The sequence below is a fragment of the Vicugna pacos genome, chromosome 1 (genome assembly GCF_048564905.1).
Source record: "Vicugna pacos chromosome 1, VicPac4, whole genome shotgun sequence".
In the NCBI taxonomy this organism is placed as follows: domain Eukaryota; kingdom Metazoa; phylum Chordata; class Mammalia; order Artiodactyla; family Camelidae; genus Vicugna; species Vicugna pacos.
In genome coordinates this window covers 68,265,662-68,292,356 of record NC_132987.1, presented here as the reverse complement: position 1 = coordinate 68,292,356, position 26,695 = coordinate 68,265,662, and the positions used below count along the sequence as shown (strand labels likewise).

General features: G+C 41.7%; 1 protein-coding gene and 1 long non-coding RNA gene across 2 annotated transcripts; one reads left to right on the top strand and one right to left on the bottom strand.

Moving 5' to 3' along the window:
- Positions 1-544: 544 nt before the first annotated feature.
- CD80 (CD80 molecule) lies at positions 545-23,136 on the bottom strand. The gene is made up of 7 exons (XM_015244472.3): positions 22,879-23,136; positions 21,466-21,785; positions 13,559-13,876; positions 9,346-9,627; positions 5,091-5,201; positions 3,770-3,885; positions 545-1,967 (listed from the first exon to the last, which is right to left on the bottom strand). Exons 2-6 carry the CDS (start codon positions 21,563-21,565, stop codon positions 3,785-3,787), a joined length of 912 nt encoding a protein of 303 aa, XP_015099958.1. The 5' UTR covers positions 21,566-21,785; positions 22,879-23,136; the 3' UTR covers positions 545-1,967; positions 3,770-3,784.
- On the top strand, positions 8,675-22,778 carry LOC140697351 (uncharacterized). The gene is made up of 3 exons (XR_012074311.1): positions 8,675-8,707; positions 9,525-9,646; positions 22,655-22,778. It is a non-coding gene; the product is annotated as an uncharacterized lncRNA (long non-coding RNA).
- Positions 23,137-26,695: the final 3,559 nt, after the last annotated feature.

Below are 26,695 nucleotides of genomic sequence, written 5' to 3'. Positions count from 1 at the left end.
CTTTGAATCTCAAGTTTTCTCATGTCAATTGAGACAGCATCTGCCTCAGAATGGTCATTAAATGAAATGATGTGTGTAATGCATAGTGCAATGCTGTGGGACACAGGGCATCATCTGATAACACGTATCAGCAGTTAAAAGGATATGAGAACTGGCAGGGAGAATCTAGCTCAGTGGTAGAGTGCACACTTAGCATACATGAGGTCCTGGGTTCAAATCCCCTGTACTTCCTCTAAAATAAATAACCCTAATACTTCCCCCTACTTCCCCAAAACAACAAAAAGGATATGAAAACCTTTGTGCTAGTATGTTTTCACCATGATTTACGTATTATTGCCACACTCCACAAAGCATCCCATTCATAAATTGCTGACAGATTGGCAATTAGTCAATCTGTTTATTGTTTTATTCACATATAGATTAAATCCTTCAGCTACAAATTAAAAAATATGATGGTTGTAAAATTATTCATATCACAAAAATTTCAGAATGAAAGTAAAATACAACTCTTTGAAAAAATATTAAATTTTATTTAATAGTTTTTATAATTTATTTCATAGGTTGTTTTTTAGATTTGTACTGTTTTGTAGTGAATTTTTAAGAACTTTTGATCATGTCCAAGGATTGTACTGACTTAACTAAATGCAGCAATTCCTGGATTTTTCTTGTTATTTGTTTCTTTGCTTTAAGATCTTGTCAATTCACTACCTTTATTTTCTAAAGTAATTTTGTTCTGGGTACAGCCTGTCTCTTAGACTATATAGCATAATTTAATCTATTGTTTAATTTTTGGAGCGGGAACATCATTTATTTTTGTCCCTAGAGGTATTATATTTTTGAATTTTCAAAAGCTACACTGTACCTCAGTTACAGGGTGGTGGTCCACAATTAGATTTCTTTGTGCTTCTAGGTCTAGGTTGCACTGTGGGCTTAGGCCCAAGTGGAGTTGGGTGATCTCCCACTAGATCAGTACCATGGTGCCTCTGTACCCTGCACAATATTCCATTTCAATGGAGGGATCCTTAGAGGCTTTGTAGTGACAACATTTGGGCCACCCCTATAAAGAGGACTTGAGTCTGCTCTCTGCCAGCCTCTACTACCTACAGAGCACCTCAGGAGTTAAGCTGGTGGCCTTGGGGTCAGTCAGATGAGCTCTTCATGGATGATCTGTCTCATTTTAAATGAGAACTTTGTCATAAATACTTTACAAATGAGACTAAACTAGCATAAAGCCATTTAAGGAGATTATCAGTCCAATGTGAACCAGTAGAATGTAAACCATCCCTCTCCAATCTGACCGTTACTTTGATGTGTATAACTCATTCCTCTTACATGCCAGAGGAAATTGGTTTTAGCTGGATCTGCTTCCTCCTGAACCTGGTAGAGAAGTGGGAGAGCAACAATGAAAATGAACTGCTAACTAAACACCAGTAATATTTCCATTATCCTCATTTGGTGTGCACACCACATACTTCCCACACATTCGCATTAGGTTGCTTTTAACAAAATAGCATCCTTCTCCAGTCCTGCATCAGATCATCTCTGAAGCTGACCTTGATGATGGTAAGTTTCTGTTTCCAGAAGCACTATGACTGGTGTGTGTGTATACACACACACCAGTTAATAGCACAGAGATGGATTGATGAAGGAAAAGCACCAGAGCCAGGAAATCTAAGTTCTAGCCCTGGTCTTTACAATTCAAGTTACCTCCCAGGACTCCGATATCCTTGTCATTAGTAAAACTAGTATTCACAAATGTCTCTTCCAGGTCTAAGGAATTCTGTTTTCAAATCCTTGGTCAGAGTCACCAGATCTACTTCTGACCCCACCATATTCCTCTGATCACTTTCTGCAAAGCCACTGGTACGAAGAGGCTCCCAGAGAACAGGTACATGAAGGGCGAGATGCAATAATCTTGGTCATTTGAGGAAATTCAAGAAGAGGTCAATCTCAGATGGAGGTGGGACCTGAAGAAAACATTTAAAGTTTTATATTTTTTATTGCTACTGTATTCCCAGATTGAGATGACATTATAGATATTAATCTTGAGGGCTAATGAACAGAAAGACAAGTCTAAATTACAAGTCTGACATTTTTACTACACGAAATATCAGGCAAATATTAAGCGCCAGCTATCACCAAACAACCAAATGTTATTGATCAGGGCACTCATCTGTATGTGGGGCAAACAAAGGTGTATCGGGCGTGATTGGCTATAATTTGGTAGAGAATATAAGACACAGCCCATGAAAATAAACCCAGGGTGGAGAGTAAAGTGCTAGGGGTGGCACTGCTCCAGCAGCAGAGGCAGAGCTTCTTGAACTGGTCAAGGGGGACACAGAAGGCTTGTGTAGAAGACTGGCTTCGTGGCTTCATTGTGAAGTATCAGCTGACTGAGCAGAAGACTTTTAAGACAGAAGTAAAGTCAGGGAAATGTGAGGTAATTGCAGAACTGAAGGGAATATCCTGGGAAGGGCTTCCTGAGGAATGAGCAAGAAGTTGATATGAAAAGAAAACAGGATAGGAAGCTAAGAGATTGCTATGGGGAAAATACAGGCTGCTTTGGTGTCATGAGAGGAGCCTGAGCTTGGTGTTCAGCTGGGGCCTGGTTTTGCTCCCTTTTGGCTATCTGACCTTAGGCAGGTCACTCAACCTCTGGGAGCCTTGGGTTTCCCTCCCATAAAACAGAAAGATCTTGCTCATAGAGACTGTTATAAGACTAAGATGAAATAATGTGTTTGTGAAACAGAACCTGTTCTGTAAGTTTCAGGTATTACATTTCATTTTCTTTTATGTTTAAAGGTAACTCTCCAGATTCTCGTTTTTGTTTTTTTTTTTTTTATGTAGGTGTTACCCTAACTTTTGCAAGTCAAAACTGAACTGATTATGGATATTATAAACCACCCTGAACCTGATATCAGTCTCTTGGATTCTAATGTCCCAATGTTTCTGTTACCTGAAAGGACCTGGGGATTTTAGGATAGTGCAAAATTGATGTAAGTTGATAGTTTGACTTACAAAAGCTGATTCTGTGTTAGTTTCCCTTAACAGAAAGGACATTTCAGACCCTGGATAGTAATTACCCCATCATATGTAGAATCAGATCAAATCTAAAATCTTGGACATCACTTACTGACATCTAGTGTGTTTATGTGGAGCTTCTGAAAATTGTCATGTGAAAAACAATTGAAACAATTGAAACAACAGGATGTTTAGACTGAAGAAATCAACTGAATGTGGAAAGTTAAAAGTTCTAAAGCTTTTCCTGTAAACACGGGGGTCTTCTCTGAGTTTTTTAAATGACATGGAGAAGTAATTCTTTATGAAATTTGGCTCTGTGATTGAGTAGGTAGGATGACTCAATAAGAAGCAGAGAGACTAGTGACATGTTACTGAATTAGTACAGAGTGACCCCAGTCTGTGTCCATCAGTACAGCAGGTTACAGGGGAAAAGGAATGATCAGAATAAGGAGTTAACCCAGGAACAGTGCGTGTTTGAGAGATACTGAAAGACACTGAGTTAATGGACAACCAGAGAATATTTCAAGACAGCAAAATGGCACAGCAAAGGAAGAGGTTAAAATAAGCAAATTTTATGTGGGGAGAAAGGTGCCAACCATCTGTTTAGAATACTCTGAATGAGGATTTTGAGAAGGTGGTAGTAGATAAAAGTCTAAAATTTGGTACTGAGAGGAGGAAAACCCTGTGCCCCATCAGCCACAAGATCTCACACATCCCACATTGGTAGAGAAGAACTAAACAGGGCTACCTCCATGTGTTCTGGTCAGCCCGATCCTTCCACACGTCCTATGCAGACTGGAGAGAGCCTTTCCATTTCCAAGCTCTCCTCATTCCTCCTTCTCTCTCTCTGTCTTGCAGCAAGTCCTTGAAGACAAGCACAAGCACTAAGAATCTACATACGTCATTTTCCCTTAAGTCACACCCATATACTTCAGCTGACCTTTGATTGGCTTAGAACTAGAGCTGTGGTTCTCAAGCTGGGGTGATTTTCACCACCACCACCACCCCCCCAGGGGACATATGTAATGCTTAGAGACATCTTTGGTTGTCACAGCTGGAAGAAGAGGTGCTATTGGCATATGGTGAGTGGAGGCCAGGGATGCTGCTAAACAAACTACAATGCACAGAACAGCCCCCTAAAACAAAGAATTGCCCAGCCCTCAAAGTCAGTAGCACTAAGGATGAAAAACTGAACTAGAAGAGTAAGGCTGCACAGTCTGTGTTAGAAACATTCTTGAGCCCATCAGACCTCTTTGTTATCTGTGGGGTGAGTTCATAGCGAAGAGTAGTGACTTCCTTGAGCTTTGACATTTTTTGTGTGCTGAAAGTTGGGAAAATCAGCAGATGTTGTTCTTCCAGTTTTCTTTGCTCAGTGTACATGATTTCTAGTTCAAAAGAGGTTGGTGTTCCTTTGTGGTGACTATAGCCTTAGCCCTGCCCTAGTGTTCCTCTTCATTTACAGAGATTGAGGGTAGCATGTGTGCAAGGCCAAAAATTTAAATTCATAGGAAAAAAAAATCCTACATGTCTCTTCCTCAGCTACTCTTGATCTTTCTCCCAAAAATAAATTCTGAAGAGTTAAGAATTGGTAAAATCACCTGTGGCCATTTGGCTACTCAACAACATCTCATTAGTGCATTTTACCCTCCTCCAAGAAAATGATTCTCGCCCCTAAATTTTGTCATTCTGCCTTTCCTCCAATTACAAATCAAAGATTACATCACTTTGCATCAGATACATTTCAATTTAGTTAGCAAGCCTTGGTGTCCCTAAGAAAACATATAGCTACGGGGAAAATTAAAAGGGCTAAACTAGAATGTGTCTTGAGGGCAGTGATTTCTCATCTTTGTAACTCCAGTGCCTAGTAGAGTGCCAGGCACATAGCAGGTGTCCAAGAAATATCTGTCCAGTGAATGAACAGAATTTGCCAAGTAAAGGAGACAGTAAGTTTCCATAGATTTACTCCAAAAATGAGAATGAAATAGGCTAAAACCTCAGACAGATGCTGACCCTTACTGATAGAGGGCATCCAGGAATTGAGATTGTTAGGACAGTACAATATTACTTACTGCAGAACAGCCATGCTAGTCCTAGTATTAGTGCAATGATCAGAGATGCTGAGATCGGGATAATAATGGCCCAGGGCAGGAGCTGATTAGCGGACGGGGCTGGTTTGGCTGCTGAGGGAAAAGAATAGTGTCAGCTCTAATGTGTTTCCAACTGCCTGATACCCATTCTGTGACCTTATATTGACACAACTGTAAAGCATTTTCCCCTTCTCTGCCTGGTTAGCTCCCCTAAATGCAGCTTTTGGGATTTTTCTTGCATAATTCTTTAATCAGACACATGCTTATGGGCAACTAATACCAGCTGTCAGATATTGAATGTGAAAAAGAAAATTTGAACTTTTGCGTTTACTGAGTTAAGTTGGCATAAAAAAAGATACTCAGGAGATACTTTAAAAGCTATCTTGTCTTCATCTCTCATTTCTATAGCTGATATTACTATGTATCACTACTCATAGTTGATGTGTTCTAGGTAGATCTTATTTTTCCTTCTCCAGCTCTGTCATGCCTTCTCCCTTTTAGTCTGTAGTCTTAACACACACACACCTCACAGTGGCTGTCTAAAGCTACAGGAGCCACTTTGCATTCATTTTCAGATACACATTTTTCACCATCCAGCCTAGGGCTTCCAGAAAAATAGAAGAGACCCAGCAAAGAGCCAAGAGTGGGTGTGGCTTGGTAGTAGGTGGGGTCATCCTGGAGGAGGGATCCGCAAACCAGCTATCAGCTGTAAAACACAGGGAACAGAGAAGACGGGGGACACAGGGAAGGATGTGGATGCCTATGGGAGTAGGAACTGCTGTCAGTCCCTCCTGGTCGGGAGCAGCAGCTCCACCATTTATTCTTCAACCCCTTTGAAGAATAGTTAGCAACAACATCCGGAGAAAGGGCAGAGACACAAAAGGAATATCAGCAGCTCATCCTCTTCTGATTTCTTTTGAATGGCTTACAAATCAATATTGAACATTTGCTAAAGTGCCATCTCCCATTTTTCTGATTACAAGGCTTATGGATAAATTTTGGTCTTTAGCTTTTGGGACCCCATCAGCATTTGGCCCAGCTGACACTCTTCCTCATGGGATTTCTATGACACCACATTCTTCAGTTTCTGTTAGGCTGTTCTTCCTCTGCTTGTTGTTTAAATATTGTTGTTCCCATGGTCCCATTCTCCTCTCACTGGCCCCTAGTAATCATCCATACCCAAGACTGGAAACACGAGCTGATTTCTAAATCTGTATGTCATAATCCTGATTTCATTTCTGAGCTCCAAATTTGCATTTCCAGCCACCGACTAGATGGGTGGATGCCAGCATCTTCACCTCATTAAAACTGAACTCAGTATATGTATTCTTTCTAGAGCATATCTACCACCTGCTTTCTCCCATTTCAGTGAATGGCAACACCATTAGTGACCCAAATAAAAGTGAAGGCTTGCCTTTGTGCTCACTGCCCCGAAGCTCCCCCTGACTTTCTATTCTGTATTGAGAATATCTCTTCAATTGATTCCTTTTCTCCAGATCTCTTGCAGCAACTGCCTTAGTTCAGGTTTTGCTCATCTCCCACCTAGTAGCCTCCATACTTTGGTCTCTTTGCCTCTGGTTTTCTAGGCTTTAATAATTTCTACACATTCTGCCACATAATCATTATAAAATGTACATTTGATCATAGAGCACCTACTCCCTAGAAACTAGGGAAAGTTGTTTTCTTATTTTTCCTCTAAAACACCAGATCGAATGGAGACATCGAGTGATTACCAGGGTTGGCCTCTGCAGACCAGGATAACACCCAAAATAACAAGGAAGCTTTTGCTATTATCCTGGGAGTCTAGACATTTCAAAGGTTCTGACTCACTCCTGGCTTCCTCTCAGAGGCCACTTCTCATCCACCTTCAATGCTCCCTCAGCCTAGAAAGAAGGTATGTGCTTAAGGGCAAGAAGAAGGAACCAGCAGCAACCCCGTTCTATCATAATGCCTGTTAGGAACTTGGCAATGGGCCACAGGCAGACCCAGAATCCCAAGGGCATAGTCATGTAAGGACATCTGCACGTATAGCTCTTTAGACAGTCTGAGTGGGCCTCCCTGATTCACCCCTTACACGCACGCGCACACATACACACCTTCTAGTGTATCAAGGGTTAAGTAACTGGGCAGACCCAGACTAAAAGAATGATAGACCCAGTCTGCTTAATTAATAAATTTAGAGTTGTTTAAGAGTAGGTATTTCTATAGTAAAGCTTTACTCACATTGATAAAACATTTCTATGAACTATGCTCCTAATTTACATTTGCTTATGCAGTCAGCCCTTGACCCCCGCCAAATGCATTATTTGCTTTTGACTATAAATGACACCTGCAGTCCAAATTATGAGATTTGAAGTATTTAAAGCTCTCTGGCCATAAAGACAACACTGGCACCTAGCAAGATACTTGGTATGTGATAACTAATAAAGACTAGATTAAAGAAGGAATGATTAAACACATACTGTTAATTACCTCTCATTAGTCATTGTGAATGTAGACCAAGTGGGGCAAAGAGCTAGTATTCTGAATTAGACTGAAAAGGGATATTGCTCATCCTTAGCATGAAGGAAGAGAGAAGGCATATGAGGGAAAAGATGATAAAACTGGCTGTCTAAATCACCTTTAAATAATAGCTCCATCTTTTTATTTAAAGGACTACATTCTATTCCCTGTAAGTTAACAAACTACAGTGTTAACCTGGCCAAGCCAGGACTACTACTTAATTTTTTAAGCAAAATTCTGCTGGAACACAGCCATGTCCTTCATTTTTGTTCTGTCTGTGGCTGCTTTCATGCCGTAACAGCAGGACTGAGTTGTTGCCAGAGACCATATGACCTGTAAAGGCTACGATATTTACTGTCTGGCCCTTTTCTAAAAATTTTTGTCAACCTTTGTCCTAGAAGATCATATATACTCATATTCCAAATATAAATAATATCCAAAATAAACATATAATTGAGGCTGCTTTTACCAATTTGCATACTACTCTCTACCTTAGTCACGATAATCTAAAATTGGTTAAATAATGATATTATCAATAAGGTGACAAGTACTGCTGAATTAATAAACTAGCTTCACTATATGATTCAAACTTCAATTTTGTAAATTTTTTAGAATACATAAAAAATGATAGAGATGAATTTGGATTATTAATAAAATCATGTCAAAATTTGGTTTGTAGTTGAACTAATTTTCCCCTCAGAGTTTATCTCATTACCTATTGAGGAAAATAAAGAATCCACTCCAGATTGAAAGATCTAGAGCAAATCATTCACTAGGATGAACTACTAGGCCATCTAAAATACCTCCTCTGCTACAAGCAAAGATAAGAGGAAGATGTATTTTACATAATAAGTTATGTTTGATGTATTGCTTTTTACTATGCAGCCACATAACACATTGTTAGAAGTGGGGCTCAGGGGTGGGGAGAGGCCTGGTGGTCCTCCATATAAGCAGCCAAACAAGTTAGAAATGTATTTCGAGTATCTGAGTTCTTCTGTAATAACCCATTATGGGTTTAATATGCATAAATTTACATAATCCCAACTTTTTTCATTTTATATTTTCAGATGATTTTACCTCTGGGGAAAGAAAATTCTGTAAGTATACTACTTGTAGGGTAAAACATTTGGTGTTGGTATTTGATCAAAAATGACCACTTTTTGAAAAAATTGTGCTCTACACTGGAATTTGACACAAAATTGTAAAATGAATGTAACTCAATTAAAAAATGTTTTTTAAAAAATGACCACTTTTTTCAGGCATTGTCCCCAAGTAGTTTGTCTTTCACCTTCTTTACGAGACTTGTTTCTGAATGAACCAGTAGTTCTTAAAAGGCACATTCACCCACAGAAGACAATGATTTAACATCATGGGACCGTGGGGAGGGGGCCCCCAAAATAAAAGTGCCAAAGCCCAGAGAGCATTCAAAGAAGGTCACATTTTAGTTCTTTCAATAAAAATAATACTGTTTTAATAACTTCCTAAGATGATAACTTGATGGATAGCACTTATTTGGATTTCTAAATTTTAGAATGTTTATTAAAGAAAAGAAAATTAGTCTATTAACATTATAGTCAGACCTTGTGTGGTGACCTTAAGTCATAGTAACTCTTTATTATCATTTTATTTATGTGTCTAAAAATACTATGAGTCAATATGCTCAATTCTGAAATGTATCTGGCTGACTCATTTTAGATTCTACACAGCAGAAACTCCCTAGGACAATGTCACTTACATTTCTGCCAGTTGAAGGTCTGTGACACTGTTAAGTCTCCATACTTGACAAGACACATGAAGCTGTGGTTCCTTGTCACATTGAAATCCAGTTCACTGCTAATCGTGTAGAGCTCAGTTTCAGGATCTTGGGCAAGTGTTGTGTAGGTAGCGTTTAATTCTTCTCCATTTTCCAACCAGGAGAGGTGAGGCTCTGGAAACCCTCCAGAGGTTGAGCAGATTATCCTTCTGATGTCAGGAGATGGATTTCCGAGGTCACTAATACTAGGGGCAGGGAAGTCAGCTGGAGAAGGAACAAGGATGTAAGTACATTATCATTACGTGTTTGTGTGTATGTGTTTATATTTTTAATAAATACTTAGCTTTAATAAGAACAATAAAATGTAATTTGCAACTTCCCATAAGTCATTAATAGTTAGGTATAATCCAAAGACTAGTTTTAGTTTGAATTGGTTATATCAATTCTTCATCACTTTTGTGGAGGTAGGAGGGCACTTATTAAAGCAAGAAGTAGGTTCCTGTGTAAATATTGACATAGTACTTGCATTTGTAAGGAAGGGGTGGAATTAAAAATAAGAGACAGCAATTATTGAGTTCTTAATATTTGTTAGGTCTGGACATTATCTCATTTCATCTTTACAACAACCCTAGTAGGTTGTAGATTCAAAAAGGTTATATGTCAGTCATTACATATGATTTAACCTAATAAAATCTCCATTTTCTAAATAATCAAATGAGGTCTAGAGAAATCACAACCAATAAGTGGCAGAACTGGGATTTGTGTTCAAGTTTCTCTGATACTAGAACCTCCCCTTCCCCTGCCTTCTTTTCTTTTCCTTTCATTTCTTTCTTTTCCTTTTTTTCTTCCCTTTCTTCCTAGTATTTGAGGTATACAAGGTGGCTCTCTTTAATTTATCTATGTATTAACTCGCACTGTACTAAACACCTGAGAACCCACTATCCCACTTGAGAACCGGAACACTGACAGCAGGTTATGTAAACCTGCTCGTTCCGTCTTTGCCTTGTTGTCCTCCCACCTCCCACACCTGTGGTAACACTATTCTAAATTTTGTTTAGCATTATCTTACTTTTTCAAAAGTAGTCTTTAATCAGATAAACTTCTGTCCAAATTGTACACCGTTGAACCTGTAATCTCAACCATTGTACTTTACAGATTCCCTTGCTGTTCTGAAATGGCTCACAATGACAGAGAGGCCTTCCTAATATTCCTCCAAGGCACTCGAGGCTCTCTTTCATTTGTGTATTCGACCCCCAATCAGATGCTAAAGTATACACCAAGCAGAGCACAGTGAAATGACTGCAGTGAACACAGGAGAAAACTCCCCTCACCTCTTCCTCATTTAGTGTTAGGCTTAAAGAATTTATTCTTCTTAACATGACTGTGGGGAACCAATCCCTCTATACTTCATCTCATGTACTTGGTTTTCTTCTCAGAATTTAGAGTCTCACAGAGAGTTGTAGTCTAGCATAGTGGTCATCGAGAGCAGGTTTTAAAACCAGTTTTGCCTTTTAATTCTGGGCCTGTTACTTAACCACTTTCAGTCCTAGTTTGCTCATCTGTAAGATAAGGGTAATACAACTTGCCTCCCAGTGTTGTAAGAATTTCATGACATCATTAATGTGTATCACACAGAACAGAGTCTGACACACAGGAAATTAGTTCATAGACCAATGTGTGTCTTAAATTTTTCCTCTCTTAGATGAGTTTCCTCATTTAGGTCAAGTTGCCAGATGAAAGTTTCCAGGACTGCGTGGTGGCACCGTGAGGAAAAAGGGGAAGAGGAAGTTATGACAGGTTATTATAATTGCCAGGAAAAGGAAAAACTTGGATTTGGTTGGGGATAGACTCACCTTTCTTTTTCGTACTAACTCTGTTCCTAAATTAAGTTTGACATTTTCCTGAGGTATTTTTAGCTGACATTGTTATTTCCTACTTCCTATTTCCCATTAATTTATCCTATCAGACCAAATCATTACACGGGCAGCTGACATCAGGAATATTCTTTGTTTCTTATAACACCAATATGTCATGTTGTAACTTGGAATAACAAATCCAGGTAACTCATATCCTAATTATGATTTGTGTCCATTTCTACGCTTTGCTTTTCCAAAAAACATTTAACCACAAGAATGCTACAATATCAAGGGTTGTATTAAAAATCATCTTTTAAACTCCGTCTCCCCCCGCTTCTATAAGGTGATCTGTTTAGAGTAACATCTCCTAAGGCCTTGCAAGACTGTGAACCATTAAAGAATTACTCCTTTGTGTCTCATTTTTCCCAGTTTTCACCACCCTTAATGGGTAGAGTAAGAATATCTTATTAGGAAAGGAAAAGGTGCATATGCTTTAGAAAGGTAAAACTCCATTAACCTAGTTAATCTGATAACTAGTATAGCTAGTTCTCAAATGTGTTACTTAGTGGAGGCTTCATCTATTGAGCTATTATATCATTTAGCAATCTTAGGCAAATGTAGAGAAACCAACTTGTCCCAGTTAGCCTAGACTTTCCTAGTATTAGCACTGAAAATCTCATGTCTGAGGAAACCCCTCAGTCCCTGGCAGAATGGGACATTTGGTCACTTTGGCCAAATGAGAGCTTGTTTAATGTCTTGCTTCTCAAGCTGTGATCCTCAGCAGCTGCAAGGCATCACCAGGGAGCTTGTTAGAAATGTCAGACCTGCTGAATTTGAATCTGCATTTTAACCAGATCCCCAAGTCACATGCACCTGATCATTTGAGAAGCACGATTTTCATTGTCTCAATTAGAAAAACCAGAATTGGTTCTTGGTCTAATTAAGCAAGCAGAGTTTCTCTTTTTGTCTTCCCCTACTTGATTTTGGTGCCCCACTCCCCTTTCTAAGGCCCTCAACACTCGCATGTTGCCCCTTGGCTGTCCTTGGTTGCCTACTCTAATCTGCTACCGGGGCCTGCCCTCCCTGAAACTCTGCCTCTTCTCCCTCTTGAGTTTTCTTCTCTACATTTCTATCAAAATGTGTCCTGAGTCTCCTTCTCTCTGGATATTATGTTAGAGGACTGACTATGTATCTAATGTAATTAATTAATACAGGCTAATATGTCTGTGGTGCCATCTCCCCTAGGGAACACATTTTCATTTTTAACAGGGGTCTCACAGCGGGGGGAAAATGCTAAAACTAGCAGGAGAAGCTTTAATAGTGGGAATTCCAGGAATCGATGCAGGTCAGAATTTTGGAGGAGGCAGTCTTCTTAGAGCCCCACAAATCCCACCACCAGATAATCATTTGCTCTCCCCATGGGTAGGGAATACACAGAGTGAAGTTTAAGATAATTCCATGAAACTTTGGTGTACCTCCTAAGCTTTAGGTATGACCTGAATGCTACCGCTAAAGATTCAACATAGCTTAAGACCAAAGCAGGGAAGAACGGTGAAGAATCCATTGGGGAGTCACTTAAGTTATCAAGGTTAATCCTTCCATTTCATTAAAAGGTTTCGTTTCCACTAAAGGCTTAAGGGCGCAGGAAGAGAAAGAAATGTGTTTGAATTTTAAAGTGTGAGGGAATGGCCCAGGGCTGTCATTTCTCGGCAGGAAGAGAAAGAAATGTGTTTGAATTTTAAGTGTGAGGGAATGGCCCAGGGCTGTCATTTCTCAGCAAGGGCTCAGCCTATATCAGTATCCTCTTTCAGTATCACCGGTGATTAAGTCAAGGCTTCTTCCTACCCTGCCCTTTAATAACACTTCTTTAATATCTAACTTTGTAAAACTGACCATTAGACTAGAGCTTCAAAGGTACAATAAATATAATAGTACAATAGCCAGAGCAATAGGCATTCAAATACTATTTGAAAAATATTTATGCCTGCATTGCTCTTGTACCTTTCAACATACTTTGCAAGAATATATTACTGGATCAAGTGCAGTTAGTAGGACAGCCCCATCACATCAGATGTGTCCCTTTATGATTCAGAAGGCACTTCAAGTCATTATCATGCATGCCCCAGGATCCCTGTCACGAACTTGGATTGTCAAAGTGCAGGAAATGCAGCTAATAGCTATTTCCAGCTAGGGTTTACTGTAAAACTGGAGACTCAACCCTAAGAAATGAAGTGAGACACATCCCTCTTTGGTAGACTTTCCACCTAAATCAACAGGAGTACGTCTTTAAGGGCATCAAGAATCTGCTAGCTTATCATAAATCAGAAAATCCCACTGACCTCTGACCAATAACTTCACCGAAGTGAGGTGCTCCAGTCTGTAAGTCCCTTGCTCAGGCTTCTGAATGACACAGGTATAGGTGCCTTTGTCTGACAGGCGCAGAGCCAGGATCACAATGCAGAGGTTACTGGTGAAGTCAGTGAAGGTGCGGTTCTCATACTCAGGCCACACTTTCACTTTTCCAGACATGACCGCCAGCACCATTTCATTATCTTTTTGCCAATAGATGCGAACTTTTGTCAGTTCTTCAGTGGATATGTTGTAATCACAAGATAGCACTGCTATTTCTTTCACTGTTTTGGTCACCTGCATGATGCCTATGGAGAGGCAAACAGAACAAAATTTTATGCCTGTTAAACATAGATGCCTGCACAAGCAGGAATTCGGAGTGGACAGTAACAGAATTCAGAGGGTTGCATATAGTGACTAAGCAGGATCAGAGTGTTCAGTTAGAGTTTGATATTTTTGGTCCCCAGTGCTTTTTTTGCCTCCATTTAAAAAATTGTGATTAAAAAATAATTTTACCATCTTAACCGTTTTTAAATGTACAGCTCAGTAGTGTCAAGTATATTCACACTGTTGTGAAACAGATCTCCAGACTTTTCCATCTTGCAGACTGGAACTCTATGTGCATTAAACAACCCCTCTTTCTCCCTCCCCCAGCCCCTGGTAACCACCACTCAACTTTCTGTTTCTGTGAATTTACCACTTTAAATACTGAATATAAGTGGAATCATACATACAGTATTTGTCTTTTTGTGACTGGCTTATTCCACTCAGCATAATACTATCCAGGTTCCTCTGTGTTTTACATGTGTCAGAATCTTCTTCCTTTTTAAGGAATAATAGTGATGATAATGACTAATATTCCATTGTATGTATATACCACATTTTCTTTATCCATTCGTTTGTCCATAGACAATGAAGGAGAAGGCGCTCTAGTCTCAAAAGAAGACCTAGCATATGAGTGCCAACTATGGGTTAGACAATGTACTCAGTCCTACAGGGATAGGGAAGTCATAGTTAAGGAATATGAGATTTTGAAGAGATTTCCCTGATCATTCATTTTGGTGGTCTTGTTTTACAGATGAGGAAACTAAACCCAGGAAAGGAAACTGCCCCAGTTTTACAGAGTACTTTTGGGGCCATTCTCCTTGTTTACTGGTTTCCCCAGTTTTAGGCCCGGTGCTAGGATAAGTAAGCCAGCACTAGTTGCACCCCAGCCCGGCCCCGTCACTGAGCTCTTTCGTTTTGAGAAAGAGTGCTTTTCCTTCCAGGCCTGGCTTGACCCCATGGCTTCAGGCTGAAATGACTCCCCTCATCCCCACCTGAAGGGGCCTCAGTTACACCTCTGGACCATTTCTGCCCTTTCTAGCTACCCTAAACAGATGGAGATCCTGTCTTTATCTCTCTTGGCTATCTGTAATCCATGCAACAGGTGCCCTACAACCTAGTTTTGCCAGAGAGTCCTCATTGAAAACATTTGCCCATTTTCCTGTCACCATATCACAGAAATATCAGCGTTTCGACATCCCAAGTCCATCTCTTTGTTAGCTCCTCAGTACTCATCAGTAACACCAAAATCCCTGTCAGACTATATTTTCTGATTTTTTTTTTTTTTTTTGGTTTAGAAAGCATGGTTATTTTTCCTATGCTGTGCTTGACTGAAAAACAGAGTCCCTCTAAAGCTCCAGTGCTTTCACATCTGGCCACCCTCCTCCGTCCCCCAGTGGTATGATGCTGCCTCTTCCCCGCCACACAGAACCCCTCACTAGGATAGGGGTCTCATTTCCAAGCCCACTCTCCTCAGACAGCAGGGTCATGGACACTAGCACCTCTCCATCTCACCAGCCATTCTTCCAGCCTCCATCAGACTGGGTGTGGCTCCACCACAGCATTTAGGAAGAGAGTTTTGTGATGACAGGTTATTTCCACAGCAGTGTGAGGTACCTCAGAATGATTCAAAGCACCTCTTTTGACAATTGTGCTGAACGTTGCCAGCCCCAGATTTAGGAAATACAACTGAAAAGGAGGAAATAAATGATAAGATGCACTTGAGAGGAGCATATAATAGCTGAATAACCTGAACTATCTTTAAAAAGAGATACAATTTTTAAAAAAAGAGAGAGATACAATGAGAGCAAAATGATACATAGAAGGCACGTGGACTATGGCTGCCTCAGCCACTTGCTGATTAACCTGTTTACTCATCTGTACAAACGGTATGATGCCTACCTCTCAGGGTCATTGTAAAATTAAATTCAGATTAAGTGATATAAATGGAAAAGCCCCTAGTACATAGCAGGTCTTCCATAAGAGTTTCCGTTTCTCTCTTTCTTTTCTCTCACCCCTAGCTGGTACCCTCTGGTCTCTTTCTTCTCATTAGGGATTTTGTCAGACACATAGAACATGCTATGAGCCAGACAGACCCCATGACAGAAAGCAGCTCGCCCATCAGGGGTCCTAAATAACAGGGTCTTTGCTATGCTCTGTTCTCACCCGAAAAGAATCCAGGATTTCTAACCAATTTTGAAATGTGGTGACATTAGCAAAAAGAAATCTTAACTGAAAGTGAGCCAATTTCAGTGATGGTTCTTAAGGAGTTTTTGTCCAGCCATCTGAGAAGTGTGGGTGTTTTTCTAAAGGTCAGCGGGCTCTTCGATGTTCCTACGTGAGATCCCCTCAGCAGACGTTGGTGCTGAGGAAGAACCAGACTGAAAAGAGGAACCAAAAATCTTCTGGGCAATTCCCACCAGGACCTGGCTTCCATACTCAGGGACTCTGCTACACGCAGTACGAGTAAAAGCTGAAAGATTTCTGAAGGGTTTTGTCTGCTTCAGTGTTTCTGGAGGGGAAACTCAGGTCTGAGCACTCATTACTGCCTCTGTAGTTGAATTTTGAGCTTGCTGTGTCATTTTACAAACAGGCCTAGCAACACCTACCTAACAAAATGGGCTGAAGTTTCTGTGAGGGAATGGAGGCTGAACTGTACACAGTACCAGGCACATGGGGGGACTATCACACTCCCCAGACATCCACACGGTCCTGTCCCTTGCTTCCTTTGGGAAAGGTGTCCCCTTGTGGTGAGACCTCCTCTGACTCCCGCTAACAAGCACCATCCTCCCTGACCCCATCCATCCTGCCACTCATTAGTCCCTTGTCCTGATTTAGTTCTCGTCAAGCTTGTCTCCAGCTGCTGTATATCAACTGAAGTTACTTTGGGGTCATGAGAGCAGGGGCTTTATCTGTTTTGTTGCCACATCTGCAGAATCTAGAACAGGGCCTGGCTCATAGAAGAGGCTCCATAAATATTTGCTGAATGCCTGGCTAGGCCTTAGGAGATGAGATGTGGTTCCACCCGCTGTGTGTTAGAATCATAACCTTTAACAAGTTGATGAACCTCCTTGGGCTTCTGGTATAATTTATGCAAAATGTGCATAATACTATCTCCCCGACTTACTTCACATAATTACCACAGGGGTTGTGTAACAGCCAGATATAAAGTGTTTTGTGAACTGTAAAATGCGACACAGATTTTATTCATAGGGCTGTTCCTCTCAAGCAAAGCACCTGATGTGTTGAGTCATGCACAGGATGAGGTGAGAATCACTGCAGTAACTGGCTGACACTTGCACTGAGTCAAATGCTCCTAGCTGGTGTGGGCTGCCCATTGGCTGCCCCTGTCTCCTGCAGTCATAGATACCAGGGATGGGCGGGGAGAGGAGGACGGAAGGCAGAAACGGGAGGCGACTCTGCTCATCTCTCACGTGCATGTGTGCAAACTGCCCCACCCGCACGGCATTCTGGGTACACTTCACAACGTGAGTCCCCACCCCATACCCTTCCTGTCCCCTGACCATGTGAACTCCCCACTGATAACCCTCCCAGGAGAGGGAGCTTTTTGCCAAGAAGTGTAGAGGCCACTGGTTTTAGACAAATAATGCACCTCTCAAAATTCAATACAATGGGATATTATTCAACTAAAAAAAGGTATGAAGTACTGGTACTTACTGCAACATAAATGAACCCTGAAAACATTATGCCAAGTGAAAGAAGCCAGACACAAAAGGCCACATATTATATAACTCTGTTTGTAAGAAATGTCCAGAATACGCATATTCATGGAGATGGAAATTAGATTGGTGGTTACCAGGAGATAGGGCAGAGGGAAGTGGAGATGGACTGCTAACTGGTATGGAGTTTCTTTTAAAGAGCGATGGAAACGTTCTGAAATTAGATAGTGGTGATGGTTTCATAACATTGTGATAATACTAAAAACCACTGAATTGTACACTTTAAAATGGTGAATTGTATGTCATTGCATTAAAAAAAACCCGAAAAACAAAAACCATGCAGGACAACTTGGTGATACAGTAAGAAAATTTAATGTATAGCTTTAAAAGAAAAAAGAACCCAATCTAGGAAGCCATGAGTCTCCCCTAATCCCTCCAAACTGGAGGAAGGCTGTGTGGACACAGTGGCCTGGCTGCAGTGCCTGTTCTATGGAGTGGAACCTCAACAGTAGTCGGTGGGCCTGCACCACCAGTTCTCCGAAAGTAGGGAGAATCACGTGTGAACAGCAGCTTGTATCACCGCGTGCTATGATTACATTATTTCCCTAAGGACTTAGATGTGCTGTTTAAAGGTTTTCCCTGACTCTAAAAGAAACACACATTAAATTTAGAAAGAATGAAAACTACAGAAAAAGCATAAAAGTCACCTATAATCCCACTACCTGGAGATTTACTGTTAATGGTCTGTGTGACCCTTAACACAATGGAAGTGACCTTTTTGGACACTTCTAACTGCTTTTGATTAAATGAACTGGCATCCTCAGGGCTAGTGTGGGCCCTGGGCTGGGTGCTGGGCACACCAGGAAGCTAAGAGGTGTCAGCTCTCCAGCATCTGGCAGATTTGAGACTCATCTCCTGATTTTTTCACATTGCTCCCAACTTTCTCTCCTCTGTAGACCCAGCCTATATGCTGTTTATAAATCTGATCCCTACTTCTGTGTGTCTCTCTAAATGGTGTATCTCTAAAGTGCCTGGGGATTTGAACAGCTTATATCACAGCAGTCACAGCAAGAACCGTGGCTTTTGGGACACCTTGGCCAGCAGCATTCCGACAGAGCTTACAGCAAGAGCAAGGCCCTGTGGACGGTGGCATTCTGAGGGCACTCTTCCTCCACCTCAGTGTTCCTCCTGCCATAGACCCACAGCCCAACATCTTTTCTGCATCCCTGGCCTGCTCCTACCAAAGCCTCCTCCCCTCTCCTAAGAGCTGCGTCACCCTGAAAGGACCCCAGATCTGAGGAAGAGCTGCCCATGTTAGGACCCTTGGCCTGACAACCACTAGCTTCTGGAGTACATGAGCCCAGTGTTCAGCCTCCACAGACCAAACTAGAAGTGGAGAGCAACCCAGCAGGTCCCACCTCTGCAGGAAAGGGAGGTCCCCTGTCCTGGACAGCAGTGTGTAGAGACGGGTGGAAGTGCAGCTTCCCCACCCAGGGCAGGAGAGGAGGGCGTAGTGTGCAGATCCCCTGTCCTGGAACAAAGGCCTCCACAGTCGTCTCCACTCTCTGTACCCAGTCTTGTCTCCCACAGGCCATGCACAGTTCACACCTTCACTCCAGTCTGGCAAATCCTCACCAGTTCTGCATCATACACACTCTCCAACCCAACCATCTCCCCCCAACTCCACTTTTTTCATCAAAGCTATCATCAAATACTTGTAAGCTACTAAATGGTTTTGGTACAATCACTCTGGCTGCACTACAAGCCATATTTTTATGCTTCAGCAACACCGTTTAAAAAAATGCCATTTAAAGCTTTACTACTAAAACTAAAGGTCTGTGGACCAGCGGCGTCAGACACCTGGGTGCTTGTTAGACATACAGAATCGCAGACCCCTCCCCAGACTCACCTAAGCAGAAACTGCATTTAAAAATATATATACAGACTTTATTTTTTCAGAGCAGTTTTAGGTTGACCGTAAACTGAACGTAGAGAGCAGAGAGGACCCATATACCCACTCCCCTCTATGCGCACAGCCTCCTCCACCATCAGCATCCTGCACCGGAGTGGTACATTTGTGCCAGTTGATGAACCTACACTGACACATCATCACCCAAATTCAAATTCCATGGTTTACATAGGGATCACTCTTGGCTCTGTACATTCAGTAGGTCTTGACAAATACATAATGACATATATCCACCATGCAGTATTTTCACTGTTCTAAAAAAATCTCCTGTGCTAGAAACTGCTTTTTAACAAGGCCCCCAGGTAATGGCATGTATAATTAAAGTGTGAGCAGCGCTGGTATAGACCATGTTACTCCCCTGCTTACAATCCTTCCGTAGCCTCCCTGTGCCTCCAAATAACATTCATATCCCTGGACTTCCAGCCCTACGGAGGAGTCTGGTCCCTGCCTCCCGGGGCCCTTCGGTACATAGCAGGTCTTCAGACAAAAGAAACTCATGGATTCCCTTGTTGACTCAATATAGCACAGTAGAATCCAGATGTAGATCTAGAACAACGTGCTTTCCTAAATATCTTTCTTTAGCCCAAAGCTCGTTTCTTTCCATTTGCCTCTGACTAATTGTCTTGGTATAAATGCTAAAGCCTTGATTTTAATTTTCTTTTTATACTTTCTTTTTTATGATTTCTCTCTCTCTTACACACACACACACACACACACACACACATTTTCTAGGAAGCCTATAAATTTTCTTCTAAATTTTTAAAAACTCATTTAGACTCCCCAAAAGACTCTAGACTGTGAGTGCTACCCCCAACTGCCCCCAACTTTCCAGAAGAAAACTAACTGTTGGAAATATAACTGTCAAATATATACAAAATTTGATGCGTAAATTGTGAAACTTGAGTCATGGTTCTCTTAGTTCAGCAACAGTGTAAGACAAGTTTTACAGCTTAGGACAGAAAATGTACAACTACCAGCAATGCAGTCTTCCCTTCCCTCCTTCACCCTCCCCAACACCTTAGTTATTCTGGGACATGGCTGCACTGCAGTGCAGACCTGTTTTAAGCAAGCAGCGCTTAAGGACCTTTGATATTTGCAGACCAGGAAACCGTGCTGGAGGCCTCCTCTTTGTTTTGGAGAAACCAGGTGGTATGCCGCTCAGCAAAAAGCAGACCTTTTGTTTGTTCTGACTTAAAAAAGTCAGAGCCACCCTGTCAACGGGATCAGCACTTCCCTTCCCAATAGGCCTCCAAGTCCAGCACCTGAGCTGGAACAAGAGTCTCTGGAAGTCAAAATATTCTTGAAACACCTATGTAGTAAGTTAGAAATAACTTAAAATATGATTTGTGCTAAATCTGATACCACTTAATGTCAGATGTTAGTGTTGACAAAGGGCATCGGCACCTGAAGCATAAAAATCAACATCAAGAGAAAATTTTAATATTAAGAAGGTTGTACTTCAGGACTTCTTTCTTTTCCCACTTCAAATTAGAAGAAGATCATCGTTGTTCAGTTTTAGAAGCAAAGACTAGCTGTGTTGTCTCATAGAAATACAGTTTGGGAATCAAAGCCGGAAACCACTGCCCTTATCATGCCACAAAATGTAAATGAACATCTAGTGTTCGTTGAAGAGACAGCAGCTCTAAGCTGTCCTTCTGAATCAGCTTCATGGTTTTGTTAAAATCATGCTGCCCCACCTTTCCTTTAAGTTCTGGGTTCTTGAGCTAACTTGGCCGCTGGCTTGCTATGCGATCAAGGGTGGGTCCTTTAACCTCTGTGTTTCCTCACCCCTAAAATGGACTGAAACGCCCTGAAGGTCCCTTCCCTCTCACAGGGCCACAGTAAGGGGCAGTGCAGAGAACACCATCTCCTTTCTCTAAACCCTGAAGCCGTGGACTCAGTCAAGTTCCTGGAAGGCGCTTACCTGAACAGAAGTAAAAGAGACCAGCCAGCACCAAGAGCTGAAAAAGCCTGAGGGATGGGCGCTTGGGTGGTGGAGTTCCCCACTTCAGTGTGTGACCCATGGCTTCTGCTGAGGAGGACGGAAAACCAAAGCAAATAATTTCAAGCCAAGTGAGAACTGAGCACCTCACAGTTAACACCCAGCAGAAGCAGAAGACAATTCAATTGCTCCACACAGAGGGTTCTCCTGTGATGTTTGCAGAACACACTGAGGAGAGGCTGGATGGTGTACTGGGTGTCCAAACTCCTGAATATAAAAGATGGTGGATTTATATTCGCCACCTGAAAAAGAAGAAAATAAAGGTCACCCAGGAAGGAAGGCCAGCCTACCGGAGGTTGTAAAGCTTCTTATTTGACTTCCCTAAATGAGTCAGGGATCTTAATCTGAGCAACTTCTTAATCATGGTTCAGTCTCGAGGGAAAAACAAAAGTTAGCGGAGCTCTGTGGAAGGGATCCTGCCTGTGCATGTTCCGAGAACCAACCACAGCTCTCCCACTGCTGGATGGGATGATGAAATGCAGAGAACTCTAAGGGCCCTGGGTATCAGTGAGCCAACCCAGGAAAGCTCAGACCCTCTTCACATCATACCGAGAAGCACAAAGCATCAGGGCGGAAGCCATGGCGGGGGATTTTGTCCAAAGCAGTACTTAAGTTATGAAATAACTTTTCTTGGTATATTAACAGAGAAAAACAAGTGTCTCTGTTCTCACATGCTTCTACACAAAAATATGTCTTAAAGCAGTAGAGGATCTCAATCAACAGAAAAGTGTCAGTGAAAAGGGAAGAGAAAAGACATACAGAAAACATTACTTATTTACGTTGTGTATCGTAATGTGAGAAAGCTGGGGATTTTTGTTTGTTTTTGGGTTTTTTTAGTAAATATATCAAACTTAAGAAATAAAAGGGAAAGCTGTGCTCCCGTGTGATGCTCTCAGATTGCCACCACAGACATAGCCCAACACTACCCAGAGGATGTTTGGGACCCTCTTTGGAAACTACCCCAGAGCTAGATTCCCAGCTACACTGGATTGTTTTATCAGCCACACTCCATTTTAATCATGATTAGCTTGGATTCACTTACTCACCAGAATTTTTATTTATTTGGAAAACTCAAATTCAGCCTACAAAATTAATATTTGCTACCATCTAGGAAATTTAAAATAACGGGCCATAACTCTGATGATGAACCTCCACGTGTTTGGGGCCGCCTCAGCCTCCTCCGGGAATAAGACCTCCCAGATGGCTCTTTGAAGGGGAGAGTTTGTGTCTTGGAGGTAAGAGTGAACGCTGTGTTTGTTCAAAATGCCGTTGGGTTCTAGGTCTACCAAGTTCTACCAAGCTATACCATATTAAGATAATAGTAAGTGTACTTACTTGCTGAAGAACAATTCCTCTTTTTCTCGTGTTAAAAATCAAAGAATGAGGCCCCACTTCTGAGATGTTCTTTTCTCGCTGTCTCCAAAATAATGGGAAGTCACTCCGTTTTTCTTTGGGTGATATGTCACAGAGGTGGCATTTCCCCTTCCAACTTCCTTTTACTTGATGGAGAACTCTGATGTTCAGAAATACTTAAACCGGGGGATGAGCAAAGCGTCGTGTACTGTTTGAGGAAGCTCCCTCTGCTGTCCTATGTTGTCAGTTACCTCCAGATGGCACAGCAAACCACACAGCTGCCCTCCCTCACTGAGCACCAGCACTGCAGCAGTCTCAAGAGGAGAGGAAACTGCACAGGGCAGCCTGAGGGAGAGGGTGGAAAGGTGCCCCATAGTGGGCGGGGCTGGCCCATCAGCATCAGTGGTAGACAGTCTATGATGAGCCTTATCGGCTGGCTGTTTCTGTGCTGGTCTCAATTTTTGTTTTAGCACCAGAATTACCCCTCCCTAGTCATAGCCATGCCACTGCAGGAGTGAACCATCCATTTCATGTGCAGTGGACACTTTGGGGAGAGTGTTCGGCTCACAAAGGCACCCTTTCCTACCCTCTCAGCTCTCCACCACCACCCTGTTTGCAGAGTGGACTCCTGGCAGCCAAGTTGGACAGTGTATCCCAGTCACTCTAACCCCAGTGGAGTAACCCTCAGGTGAGCACAGTGACAGAGCCAAGGGGTGAGGTGAGGAAGATTTTAGTCCTTCTCCCCAGTTTCCAGCCAGCCTGCTACTCCCCTGTGTAGAATTCTAGAGCATTCTACTGGTCAGCAGCCAACCCACACTGGATCTCTTTCACACGGGGGAACCTGATAGCACCTTGTCTGTGCCTGCACCTTTCACAGTCTGCTTCTAGCTCTGGGGCTTTCTCTGCTGACTTGCCGTGGTATCCCCTTGGAAATTCTGCACTCAAGCATGTGCAGCTTGGAAATATAGGAGACTTAAAACCCAGGGAGTTCCTCTTGACCAAAATTGGCTGAAAGCTGACGGAGATCTGCTCTCACCTTTTGTCACCCAGGTAGAGAGTTGTGAAAGACATTTCATGAGGCTTTCCAGAAGGCCCTGGTGGGATGGAGTTGGTTGCCTATAGCAGAGGCCAGCGTGGTAAGGCACCCTTGTATTGGCTGTCCTTCCTTCCCTGTTTCAAAATCCCTGTCCTGTACCACTGAACTCACATTCCCAAGAATCTAGGCCTTTGCTTCTAGCTTTGCTTTCTGGAGAACCTAGGCTAAGGCAAGAAGGACACTTTGTATGGTAGAGATACAATAGACTCCTGTCTGAAATAAATGTGTAGTAGCAGAAAGGTGAGTCGATTTATGGAAAAGAATAAAATGATAGGAGACATGGTATATGAATGTGGTAAACATTGTGAACATGGTGTAGTAATGTCTGAAATACTAACTTAAGACTTTTAGGAAACAAACTTTCCTGACAAAAGTCACAGTTCAGGCTGCCATCCATCCGAAATTTTTCAGTATTAAGGCACTGAGATCCCTTTAAATAAAAAGCTGATAGAGAAGGATGACAGTTGCAGCCTCAGGGTGTTCATAGGGTGAGGAGGCATGAAAATCATCCTGAAGGAAGGGAAAGAAAGAGAAAGAAAGAGTAAGAAAGAGAAGTCAGAGCTTAGGCTTTGACCAGTCTTGTGATGGGGCAAACACAGGCCTTCACTAGACGGAATTTGTTCCGAGGCTCAGCTAATGGCCCAGCCTCAGAAAATCACTGGCTGCATTTGAGACAAATCTATGCACAAAGTAAGCGGCAGCTTATATGATGGGATCTAATAGCTCCACCTCTAAAGTAACACTCCAAGGAGGGTCCCACAGTGCCTGTACTTCCTGCCAAAAGACACATTGATGTGGCCTAAGGTAAGGTCTTTACACTGAAATCCTTGTACCCCAAGAGCACCTGCAGGTTTTCAAAGAGTATATGGGAACTGATGGTTTTAAGAGAATCCATTTCCAGGTTTTTCAGTTTCTTTATGGACACTTTCCTAAAACTTACCTGCAGTGAGAAAGACCATGTCTTTCTCCCTATTTGAAAAGAAAGGCTTATCTCTTACCCAACTTGAATGTTACTATGGTACAAGGTCCTAAAAAGTAAAAAGCTTCAGGAGCTAAATAAAGATACAATTTGAAATACTGATGCTTTAATCAGTGTTGCCTCCTCAAATCATTATAAGCCCCAAAGAGGGTCCTATGTCCCTCCTGTCTTGTTCATACTTTTGTAAAGGTAGAAACGTGGCATTAGAAATAAATGTATTGTAGAGTGAGGTGGAAGGAGGGATGGCAGCTTTATTTAATGAACTCCACTTCTTCTACTTCCTGTCTATTGTCCGAGACACCATTTCCCCCAAGGCAGCCATGAGGAGTGAAGAGAGTGTGGGTGAGAGATACAAAAACAGTGGACTTTACTTCATCCAGTGACAAGTTTGTGGCAGGGCTCAGTGGATGACTGCTCTGTCCATCTTAGACTTCTTAGAATACTCAGGCTCTGTAAAGCTTTCCAGGAAAGACTTTCTATGACAGGAGTCCACTGCATTTTCATCTTCTCTATTGGAGAAAAAATTCATTTACCTATGTGTCTGGGTCTCAGCTGAATACTTTGAAAAATTATGAAGGAGGATGTGACAACTTCCACTTACCCCTAATAGATGAACATTATGTTTGCAAGCAAAAGGAAAATATATATAATATACATATACATATATATACATGTATATATATCTCAGAGGTATGTTCTTGTTTTATATTTTCTTGAACGTTAATTCAGATCTTAGAAGAAATTTCTTTCACTGATTTTCCCAATCTAGATTCTACTCAGTACATTTGAGAATGAAGTAAAGGTTTTATTTTTTAAACAACAGTATTACAATGTGTTGGAAATTATTTCCTTTGCAGATATAGTCACTGCTTGGTATCCTCAGGTGGGATGGGTTCCAAGATCCCCTACAGATACCAGAAGCCCTTATATAAAATGCTGTGGTAGGGTTGCAGATGCAGAGGGCTAACTGTGCTTAAAGTAACACAAAACTATAGATACCAACTTTAAAATGAGCAAAAAATTTGAAGATCATTAGATACCCTCAAATTTTAAGAGTCCCACTTAAAAACTTAACCGCCTTGGAGAAGCACGCATGAACAGCCTTTGCAGTCAGTACCTTGATGTGAACTCATCAAGAGACTAGACCAAAAGGGACATGAGTCAGATAATTTACTGCACTTCCCCCTCCCCCTCCTCCTGCCCGTAAAATACAGAAAGCTTCTCTTCTAAGATTGTGTTCATCCCTCTTCCTCCCGAGACCTTAATGAAATAATACAAAAAAGATTGATTTAAAGATAGGTCCACAACTGCAATGAGAATAGGAGCGTGATGAGTGCACCGAAAATTCCTAGAGTAAATTTTTAGAAACGGGAGAGACGGTTGAGAGGATGGATGAGGCAGGGCAGAGGAAGCCCAATGACTTGTATTGCCAGAAGGAAAAAAACAGAGAAAAGAGTATACCAGTGAAAAGCGGGCCCAAGGTTGGTGAGGAATAGAGCAGGGGATCACTGCTTCTCAGTCTAAGTTCTTCTGCCCAACTTGATGCTTTCATCTGTCTATCGTTTTGCTTTAATAAAAACAAAAGGAATTCTTTTTAAATTTGAGGGGGGATTAAAATCATAAATTTCTGAGACACTATTGTTTATAACCCTAGAATGAGAGAGCAAGACACAAAACCTGGAAGCTGCAAAAAAAATACAGATTCAACTTCATAAAAATGAAAG